The following is an 11,598-nucleotide window of genomic DNA, read 5'->3' on the forward strand; positions in this document are numbered from 1 at the left end:
ACTTTTGAAGTGTTTTCTTGTACTTTTAAGCCACTCAGATACCCTACGGGCTCGGAAAGTGCAACGAAACCATCAAATTTTAGCTAGAAACTGTATTTTTGTCGATTTTTATTGAATTTGAACTATATTTCAACGTTTTTTGATGGTTCTGAGCCACCAAACACACTTAAAGCATGCAGAATCGACTCAGAATAGGAAAAGGAGACGTTTAGGTCAATTTTATGCATTCTGGCGTTCGTAGATACAAGAAAACTGTTAAAATTCACCAGAAACGTCACTTTTGAAGTGTTTTCTTGTACTTTTAAGCCACTCAGATACCCTACGGGCTCGGAAAGTGCAACGAAACCATCAAATTTTAGCTAGAAACTGTATTTTTGTCGATTTTTATTGAATTTGAACTATATTTCAACGTTTTTTGATGGTTCTGAGCCACCAAACACACTTAAAGCATGCAGAATCGACTCAGAATAGGAAAAGGAGACGTTTAGGTCAATTTTATGCATTCTGGCGTTCGTAGATACAAGAAAACTGTTAAAATTCTTCAGAAACGTCACTTTTGAAGTGTTTTCTTGTACTTTTAAGCCACTCAGATACCCTACGGGCTCGGAAAGTGCAACGAAACCATCAAATTTTAGCTAGAAACTGTATTTTTGTCGATTTTTATTGAATTTGAACTATATTTCAACGTTTTTTGATGGTTCTGAGCCACCAAACACACTTAAAGCATGCAGAATCGACTCAGAATAGGAAAAGGAGACGTTTAGGTCAATTTTATGCATTCTGGCGTTCGTAGATACAAGAAAACTGTTAAAATTCTTCAGAAACGTCACTTTTGAAGTGTTTACTTGTACTTTTAAGCCACTCAGATACCCTACGGGCTCGGAAAGTGCAACGAAACCATCAAATTTTAGCTAGAAACTGTATTTTTGTCGATTTTTATTGAATTTGAACTATATTTCAACGTTTTTTGATGGTTCTGAGCCACCAAACACACTTAAAGCATGCAGAATCGACTCAGAATAGGAAAAGGAGACGTTTAGGTCGATTTTATGCATTCTGGCGTTCGTAGATACAAGAAAACTGTTAAAATCCTTCAGAAACGTCACTTTTGAAGTGTTTTCTTGTACTTTTAAGCCACTCAGATACCCTACGGGCTCGGAAAGTGCAACGAAACCATCAAATTTTAGCTAGAAACTGTATTTTTGTCGATTTTTATTGAATTTGAACTATATTTCAACGTTTTTTGATGGTTCTGAGCCACCAAACACACTTAAAGCATGCAGAATCGACTCAGAATAGGAAAAGGAGACGTTTAGGTCAATTTTATGCATTCTGGCGTTCGTAGATACAAGAAAACTGTTAAAATTCTTCAGAACCGTCACTTTTGAAGTGTTTTCTTGTACTTTTAAGCCACTCAGATACCCAACGGGCTCGGAAAGTGCAACGAAACCATCAAACTTTTGCTAGAAACTGTATTTTTGTCGATTTTTATTGAATTTGAACTATATTTCAACGTTTTTTGATGGTTCTGAGCCACCAAACACACTTAAAGCATGCAGAATCGACTCAGAATAGGAAAAGGAGACGTTTAGGTCAATTTTATGCATTCTGGCGTTCGTAGATACAAGAAAACTGTTAAAATTCTTCAGAAACGTCACTTTTGAAGTGTTTTCTTGTAATTTTAAGCCACTCAGATACCCTACGGGCTCGGAAAGTGCAACGAAACCATCAAATTTTAGCTAGAAACTGTATTTTTGTCGATTTTTATTGAATTTGAACTATATTTCAACGTTTTTTGATGGTTCTGAGCCACCAAACACACTTAAAGCATGCAGAATCGACTCAGAATAGGAAAAGGAGACGTTTAGGTCAATTTTATGCATTTTGGCGTTCGTAGATACAAGAAAACTGTTAAAATTCTTCAGAAACGTCACTTTTGAAGTGTTTTCTTGTACTTTTAAGCCACTCAGATACCCTACGGGCTCGGAAAGTGCAACGAAACCATCAAATTTTAGCTAGAAACTGTATTTTTGTCGATTTTTATTGAATTTGAACTATATTTCAACGTTTTTTGATGGTTCTGAGCCACCAAACACACTTAAAGCATGCAGAATCGACTCAGAATAGGAAAAGGAGACGTTTAGGTCAATTTTATGCATTCTGGCGTTCGTAGATACAAGAAAACTGTTAAAATTCTTCAGAAACGTCACTTTTGAAGTGTTTTCTTGTACTTTTAAGCCACTCAGATACCCTACGGGCTCGGAAAGTGCAACGAAACCATCAAATTTTAGCTAGAAACTGTATTTTTGTCGATTTTTATTGAATTTGAACTATATTTCAACGTTTTTTGATGGTTCTGAGCCACCAAACACACTTAAAGCATGCAGAATCGACTCAGAATAGGAAAAGGAGACGTTTAGGTCGATTTTATGCATTCTGGCGTTCGTAGATACAAGAAAACTGTTAAAATTCTTCAGAAACGTCACTTTTGAAGTGTTTTCTTGTACTTTTAAGCCACTCAGATACCCTACGGGCTCGGAAAGTGCAACGAAACCATCAAATTTTAGCTAGAAACTGTATTTTTGTCGATTTTTATTGAATTTGGACTATATTTCAACGTTTTTTGATGGTTCTGAGCCACCAAACACAATTAAAGCATGCAGAATCGACTCAGAATAGGAAAAGGAGACGTTTAGGTCAATTTTATGCATTCTGGCGTTCGTAGATACAAGAAAACTGTTAAAATTCTTCAGAACCGTCACTTTTGAAGTGTTTTCTTGTACTTTTAAGCCACTCAGATACCCTACGGGCTCGGAAAGTGCAACGAAACCATCAAACTTTTGCTAGAAACTGTATTTTTGTCGATTTTTATTGAATTTGAACTATATTTCAACGTTTTTTGATGGTTCTGAGCCACCAAACACACTTAAAGCATGCAGAATCGACTCAGAATAGGAAAAGGAGACGTTTAGGTCAATTTTATGCATTCTGGCGTTCGTAGATACAAGAAAACTGTTAAAATTCTTCAGAAACGTCACTTTTGAAGTGTTTTCTTGTAATTTTAAGCCACTCAGATACCCTACGGGCTCGGAAAGTGCAACGAAACCATCAAATTTTAGCTAGAAACTGTATTTTTGTCGATTTTTATTGAATTTGAACTATATTTCAACGTTTTTTGATGGTTCTGAGCCACCAAACACACTTAAAGCATGCAGAATCGACTCAGAATAGGAAAAGGAGACGTTTAGGTCAATTTTATGCATTCTGGCGTTCGTAGATACAAGAAAACTGTTAAAATTCTTCAGAAACGTCACTTTTGAAGTGTTTTCTTGTACTTTTAAGCCACTCAGATACCCTACGGGCTCGGAAAGTGCAACGAAACCATCAAATTTTAGCTAGAAACTGTATTTTTGTCGATTTTTATTGAATTTGAACTATATCTCAACGTTTTTTGATGGTTCTGAGCCACCAAACACACTTAAAGCATGCAGAATCGACTCAGAATAGGAAAAGGAGACGTTTAGGTCAACTTTATGCATTCTGCCGTTCGTAGATACAAGAAAACTGTTAAAATTCTTCAGAAACGTCACTTTTGAAGTGTTTTCTTGTACTTTTAAGCCACTCAGATACCCTACGGGCTCGGAAAGTGCAACGAAACCATCAAATTTTAGCTAGAAACTGTATTTTTGTCGATTTTTATTGAATTTGAACTATATTTCAACGTTTTCTGATGGTTCTGAGCCACCAAACACACTTAAAGCATGCAGAATCGACTCAGAATAGGAAAAGGAGACGTTTAGGTCAATTTTATGCATTCTGGCGTTCGTAGATACAAGAAAACTGTTAAAATTCTTCAGAAACGTCACTTTTGAAGTGTTTTCTTGTACTTTTAAGCCACTCAGATACCCTACGGGCTCGGAAAGTGCAACGAAACCATCAAATTTTAGCTAGAAACTGTATTTTTGTCGATTTTTATTGAATTTGAACTATATTTCAACGTTTTTTGATGGTTCTGAGCCACCAAACACACTTAAAGCATGCAGAATCGACTCAGAATAGGAAAAGGAGACGTTTAGGTCAATTTTATGCATTCTGGCGTTCGTAGATACAAGAAAACTGTTAAAATTCTTCAGAAACGTCACTTTTGAAGTGTTTTCTTGTACTTTTAAGCCACTCAGATACCCTACGGGCTCGGAAAGTGCAACGAAACCATCAAATTTTAGCTAGAAACTGTATTTTTGTCGATTTTTATTGAATTTGAACTATATTTCAACGTTTTTTGATGGTTCTGAGCCACCAAACACACTTAAAGCATGCAGAATCGACTCAGAATAGGAAAAGGAGACGTTTAGGTCAATTTTATGCATTCTGGCGTTCGTAGATACAAGAAAACTGTTAAAATTCTTCAGAAACGTCACTTTTGAAGTGTTTTCTTGTACTTTTAAGCCACTCAGATACCCTACGGGCTCGGAAAGTGCAACGAAACCATCAAATTTTAGCTAGAAACTGTATTTTTGTCGATTTTTATTGAATTTGAACTATATCTCAACGTTTTTTGATGGTTCTGAGCCACCAAACACACTTAAAGCATGCAGAATCGACTCAGAATAGGAAAAGGAGACGTTTAGGTCAACTTTATGCATTCTGCCGTTCGTAGATACAAGAAAACTGTTAAAATTCTTCAGAAACGTCACTTTTGAAGTGTTTTCTTGTACTTTTAAGCCACTCAGATACCCTACGGGCTCGGAAAGTGCAACGAAACCATCAAATTTTAGCTAGAAACTGTATTTTTGTCGATTTTTATTGAATTTGAACTATATTTCAACGTTTTCTGATGGTTCTGAGCCACCAAACACACTTAAAGCATGCAGAATCGACTCAGAATAGGAAAAGGAGACGTTTAGGTCAATTTTATGCATTCTGGCGTTCGTAGATACAAGAAAACTGTTAAAATTCTTCAGAAACGTCACTTTTGAAGTGTTTTCTTGTACTTTTAAGCCACTCAGATACCCTACGGGCTCGGAAAGTGCAACGAAACCATCAAATTTTAGCTAGAAACTGTATTTTTGTCGATTTTTATTGAATTTGAACTATATTTCAACGTTTTTTGATGGTTCTGAGCCACCAAACACACTTAAAGCATGCAGAATCGACTCAGAATAGGAAAAGGAGACGTTTAGGTCAATTTTATGCATTCTGGCGTTCGTAGATACAAGAAAACTGTTAAAATTCTTCAGAAACGTCACTTTTGAAGTGTTTTCTTGTACTTTTAAGCCACTCAGATACCCTACGGGCTCGGAAAGTGCAACGAAACCATCAAATTTTAGCTAGAAACTGTATTTTTGTCGATTTTTATTGAATTTGAACTATATTTCAACGTTTTTTGATGGTTCTGAGCCACCAAACACACTTAAAGCATGCAGAATCGACTCAGAATAGGAAAAGGAGACGTTTAGGTCAATTTTATGCATTCTGGCGTTCGTAGATACAAGAAAACTGTTAAAATTCTTCAGAAACGTCACTTTTGAAGTGTTTTCTTGTACTTTTAAGCCACTCTGTTTCGTACATATGTTTATGGTTGCGAAAGATAGGCAAGCAGCAATTCCTGTCCACCCCCTTATTGCCTACCCTTAACTACCACCCGCCTATAATCCCCACCCACACAAGAAAGCCGCCCTCTGGGAGACGAAAATTTAAAAACATTTGTAACGAATTTTCATCGTTGTTCGCTAACCGTCGAAGTGAGAACATCTCGTGGCGGCCCGTTGTTATTGTTGTTTGTTGTTTCATTTTCGTTGCTGCAAGAGGCCCCAGCGCCTTTTCTTCGTATCTACAAAAGGCCCAGGTGCCTTCAATCAAGAGAAATCGTCGAGGAAGATCGTTGCAATCAGGGTGAGTCCGTTGTCCATCTTCCTTATATTGTTGTTTGCTTTTATGACTTGCGTCGTAAACATATGGTCCTTCGAGCCGGATAGTTTAATTAGCTCATGGTTTACAGTGTTTTGTTTCGTGGTACACTGCAAAAGCTGTTCATATATTTCGCGTGCACACTTTTGCGCTCATTTCTTTGTGCAGTAGAATTGGTTTTATTGGTAGGGTTGCTTGACCTTGAACGAGGGTGCTAACGGAAACGGAACACGTGTTCGTAAAATTTGCTTTGTGTTGAAAAAGATCCGTAAGATTTGTAATGGCTGTAAAACTGAAGGAGGCTAGAGCAATGCGAGCTCTTGCGTATAATCAAATGGTAGAGACCCACGACGTAGCCTCTTCCGCGTTAGTGCAAACTACGCTCAAGGGTTTATTTTCATTCCGGTACCAACGCGTTGAGGAAGTTGTACAGGATTTTCGAAAATATCACGCGGCGGTTATTTCTTGCCTATCTAGCTTAACCGAACCGGATTTTGAAAGCGAAGATGCGGTGAGGAAAGAATTTGATCGATTGTATTGTGAAACCGGAGTCGCATATGGCGAACTTTTTCCCGCGTCCTCGGCATTGAATACTCCCACTCCTAGTGATCATAGTCAAACGAGACAAAATAATATTCGTTTACCAAAAATCTCGTTGCGAAACTTCGACGGCGATTTTGTGAAATGGTACCCGTTCATTCAAACGTTTAATACGGCAATTCACAATAACGAATCCTTACCCCCCGTTGACAAATTTCAGTATTTGCTTAGTTGCCTGTCCGGTGAAGCATTAAATCTGATAAAGTCGTTAACATTATCAGAGGATAATTATCCGATAGCATATAGAATTCTAACCGATCGGTATGACGACAAACGCAAACTGGCAGCTCAATTTTTTCACGGGATTATGTCCATCCCAAAGCTAACAAGGGAGTCTGCAAAAGCACTTCGCTCAGTACTCGACAGTTTCAAAGAGCATCGCGGGGCTTTGGAAGCTTTAAAAATTGCTGACAATTTAGAAGATTTTTTGTGGTTTAGCATTCTGTTAGATAAGGTAGATGTGAATACTAGGAAGGCTTTTGAGGCCGAATGTCGGATTCAAAAGATTGATTTTCCAACTCGCGAGGATCTAGAAAACTTTATTGAATCGCATTGTAAAGTACTAGATTGTTGTCCGGATCCCACAGGAGTTGCTCGCCTGAAATCGTTTAATTTAAGTGGCCCTAAAAGTCACAACAAGGCGTCATTTGTTGTTACGTCGAACTCAGTAAAAAAATGTCCGCTTTGCACAGAAACTCACAACGTCGTAAAGTGTCCAACATTTGTACAAGCGTCGCCCTTTGATCGATATTCATTGATAAAACCTACTAGGACTTGTTTTAATTGCCTTAAAGAAGAACACGCGGTGAGTAAATGCCCATCAAAGGGGTGCTGCCGTGATTGTGGTGGACGACACCATACGTTATTGCATTTTAAATCTCGTAAAACCTCGCATGCGCCATCGGAACCGGATACCACGGAGGCAGATACAAACAGAACTCCGTCAGAGTCTCTCACTTCTTGCATTGTTCATTCACTTGTCAGTCCCTTGAGTTACAAAAAAAATATCTTGTTGGCGACCATAGTGTTGGAAATTCGCGATAGATGGGGAAATTTCCAAACTATGCGCGCTTTGTTGGATCCCGGTAGCCAGGCGTCTTTTATTGAGAGTGCCAGTCTCAATAAATTGGGTCTACTCAAAACCAGATCGACAGTATCGATTTCTGGAGTAGGCCAAATTATAACCAATGCATCATACATCACATCTACGCAGATACGGCCGCGTAAATCTCGGCGGCCGACTCTAGATTTAGAATTCCATGTACTTCCACGTATTTGCGGCAAGCTCCCGGCATTACCAATAGACCCATCACAATCTCAGTTCTCTCGGGAGCTGGATCTCGCGGATCCCAGCTGGTACAAACCGGGTTCCATTGATGTGTTGTTGGGGGCAGACGTATACTCGGCGATTGTCTGCAACCACATGGTGGACCATACCGCAACACCCGCCATGGTTAAAACTATATTTGGGTGGGCTTTGCTGGGTCCGATTCAATCCACGTCGTTACCATCTATGCAGGCATTACATATATCGCTCCAGCCCTCATTGAACGACGAAGTACAAAAATTTTGGTCCGTCGAAGAAGTCCCATTCAGGACAATTGTTTCACCATCTGACTCACAAGCTGAGGCAATCTTTAGACAGAGTATTTTTCGAGACCCGGGTGGTAGATTTGGCGTCGCGCTCCCATTTAAAACCGACGTAGTACCTAGTTTTGTAGACTCTAAAGCTATAGCAGATAGACGACTTCTTGCTCTTGAACGTCGTTTAAGTAAACAACCCGACATTCGAGCACTGTATTTGGACTTCATGCGTGATTATTTGACGTCCAATCACATGTCTTTACTCACGGACGAATTCCCTGAGGGTGATTCGTTTTATATCCCTCATCATGGGATAATCAAACCCGAAGGGAATCTGAATAAGATTCGCGTAGTGTTCGACGCCAGTTGCAAGGCGTCTAATAATATTTCCTTAAACGACACAATTCTCATTGGCCCCAAACTGCAGGCAGACATTGCCCAATTATTGTTAGTTTTTCGAATGAAACCGGTTGCCTTTACCTGCGACATTCGTCAGATGTACAGACAAATCTTGATTGCTCCCGAACATCGACGTTTTCAATTAATCCGTTTTCGATTCGACGCGTCGGACCCAATCCAATCGTACCAGTTAAACACCGTTACGTATGGAGTTGCTTCTGCCCCTTTTTTGGCTATCCGGACCCTGCTGCACTTGGCAGACCGGGGCCACTTACAGTTCCCTTTGGCTTCCAAGGCATTGAGAGAAAATCTTTACGTCGACGATCTTGTCTGTTGTTCTGAGACACTAGAAGAGGCAACGGAATTAAAGTCACAGTTAATTCAGTTATTGTCTTCGGCGTGTTTCGAGCTGAGAAAGTGGGCTAGCAATTGTGTGGAATTGTTGGAGGATATTCCCGAGGGCCACAAGCAGCTACAACCTTCCAATTTTGATAAGGACTTGCGAGTCGCCTTAAAGGTACTAGGGTTACAATGGGATGCTGCATGTGATAACTTTTCATTCTCCGTAAAACCGAATGATTTACCTTGCACAAAAAGGAACATTCTGTCGGAAATTGCTCGGATCTATGATCCTCTCGGATTCTTATGTCCTGTCTCGTTTTTGGCAAAATATATTATACAGTTGCTCTGGAAGGCCGGTGTTGATTGGGATCAAGAGGTTCCGATATCGATTAGTCAATTGTGGAATAATCTAAAAGAGCAACTTCCCACTCTATCATCTGTAAAGATACCACGCCACGTACCACTCGTTGTCACATCGGACTGTCAGTTACATGGGTTTTGTGACGCATCGGAAAGAGGATACGGTTGTGTAATTTACCTGAGAACAATTACACAGGGCATACCAACAATTCGGTTGTTGATTGCGAAATCCAAAGTCGCGCCTTTGAAATGTGTCTCCATTCCTAGGCTGGAGTTGTGTGGAGCAGTACTGCTGGCCAAATTGATTGATTTTGTTAAAAAGGCACTGGAAAGCACAGTGAATTTCAGTCGCATATTTGCCTGGACGGATTCGTCTATCGTGTTGTCGTGGATCCGTTCTTCACCTAGTCGTTGGAAGGTGTTTGTAGCCAATAGAGTTTCTTACATTCACGATCGAGTACTACCTAGTTGGTGGAGGCACGTACCTACTTCCGATAACCCCGCTGACGTAACATCACGCGGGCTCTTGCCGGAGGATTTTGTCTCAAGCTCCTTATGGTGGGCGGGCCCGTCATTCTTGAAACTTCGCGAACAGTACTGGCCTCAAGAATCACCTGTTGGGTCAGTCGACACAGACTTAGAAATTCGCAAGATCGAGCTATTTGTTGCTCAAACCAAAGAGCCTACTATTGGTGAAACGTTGGTCTGTCGGTTTTCCTCGCTTAGGAAAATACAAAGAATTGTTGCTTACTGTCGGAGAGCGGTGCGAAAGGAGAAAGGTTCTTCATTGTCGCTGACGGCGGCAGAACTCTTTGAGTCACTTTTGTACCTCATAAGCGAGGTTCAAAAAACTGTCTTTGCCCAAGAATTGTCAAGGCTTCAAAGAAGAGAGCCCTGTTCTAAAAGATTGTTAAATTTGTCACCTTTTGTGGACGAGAAGGGAATTTTACGCGTAGGTGGGCGGCTTCGTCATTCAACTTTGCCGTCGGCTTCTAAATTTCCGGCCGTACTTCCGAGCAAACATCACCTTACAGATTTGTTGATTCGTCAAATTCATGAAGATAATTTTCATTGTGGCATAAATACAACCATGTACTTATTTCGTCAAATTGTATGGATTCTGTCCCCTCGGCGTACAGTTCGACGTGTGCTGTCCTCTTGCGTTCGGTGTTTTAAAGCTCACCCTTTATCTGCACAGCCAAAAATGGGCGATCTACCCGCCATGCGAGTATCCGAGGCAAAACCCTTTAGTTGCGTTGGTGTAGATTACGGTGGACCCTTTTCAGTCTCGGTTGCTAGGATTAGAGGGGCATCTGTGATAAAGGCGTATTTGTGCTTATTCATCTGCTTCGCCACCAAGGCGGTACACTTGGAAGTGGCATCTAGTTTGTCCACGGATGCATTTATCGCGGCACTCCGTCGTTTTGTTAGTCGCCGTGGTCGATGTACACACATATTTAGTGATTGTGGGACCAATTTTTCCGGGGCAAATCGCGAGTTTGTAAAGACGATGAGAACAGCGGCCGAATCACAGTTGATTCAATGGACTTTTAATCCCCCCGCGGCACCTCACTTTGGAGGCATTTGGGAGAGTGGGATTAAGTCGGTTAAGACCCATCTATCTAGAGTAGTTGGCACCCAGATCATGTCTCTAGAAGAGTTCAACACATTGATAATCCAAATTGAGGCAATGCTCAACTCGCGTCCTCTCTGTAATATGAGCTCTGACCCAAACGATTTGGCTCCCTTAACCCCGGGTCATTTTCTTACCATGGAGCCACTCACATCGCCTCCAAACCCCGACCTATCTCATTTGAAAATTTCAAGGTTGTCTCGATGGCAACTAGTGCAACATATGCAACAAGTATTTTGGCGTAGGTGGAAAAACGAGTACCTTCATAGCTTGTATCAGCGCGGCAAATGGGCAGTCTCCAAGCATATAGACAATGTCGAAGTAGGTACGGTAGTCCTCATCAAGGACGATAATACGCCTCCCTTACAATGGAGGATGGGTCGCATCGTGGAGTTATTCCCTGGAACTGACTATATCGTTCGCGTTGCCACGGTTAAAACCAGTCACGGGACGATGAAACGGCCCCTTGTCAAATTATGTCCGTTGCCCAACCAATAAAACCAATGTCGAATCTTTAAAACCTGTTGTATATATATTAGTTTTAGTTGTTCTTCTTTTTTTGTCTTTTTCTTCCTTTCTGCTTAGTTAATTTTAGTATTTGTAGCTCATTGCAAGCGTAACTTGTAAATAAAATACTGGATCCGTATTTTGGTGGGCGGTATGTTTCGTACATATGTTTATGGTTGCGAAAGATAGGCAAGCAGCAATTCCTGTCCACCCCCTTATTGCCTACCCTTAACTACCACCCGCCTATAATCCCCACCCACACAAGA

At 40.5% G+C, this 11,598-nt stretch overlaps 1 protein-coding gene across 1 annotated transcript; it reads left to right on the plus strand.

The window, feature by feature from the left end:
• Nucleotides 1-6,187: 6,187 nt before the first annotated feature.
• Nucleotides 6,188-11,323, plus strand: LOC135120141 (uncharacterized). The gene has a single exon (XM_064044464.1). The coding sequence runs from the start codon at nucleotides 6,188-6,190 to the stop codon at nucleotides 11,321-11,323; it is 5,136 nt and encodes a 1,711-aa protein (XP_063900534.1).
• The last annotated feature ends 275 nt before the right edge of the window (nucleotides 11,324-11,598 follow it).

This window comes from Zophobas morio, unplaced genomic scaffold (assembly GCF_036711695.1).
Source record: "Zophobas morio isolate AGI-343-1 ecotype UQ-CSIRO unplaced genomic scaffold, CSIRO_AGI_Zmor_V1 ptg000346l, whole genome shotgun sequence".
Classification (NCBI taxonomy): Eukaryota; Metazoa; Arthropoda; class Insecta; order Coleoptera; family Tenebrionidae; genus Zophobas; species Zophobas morio.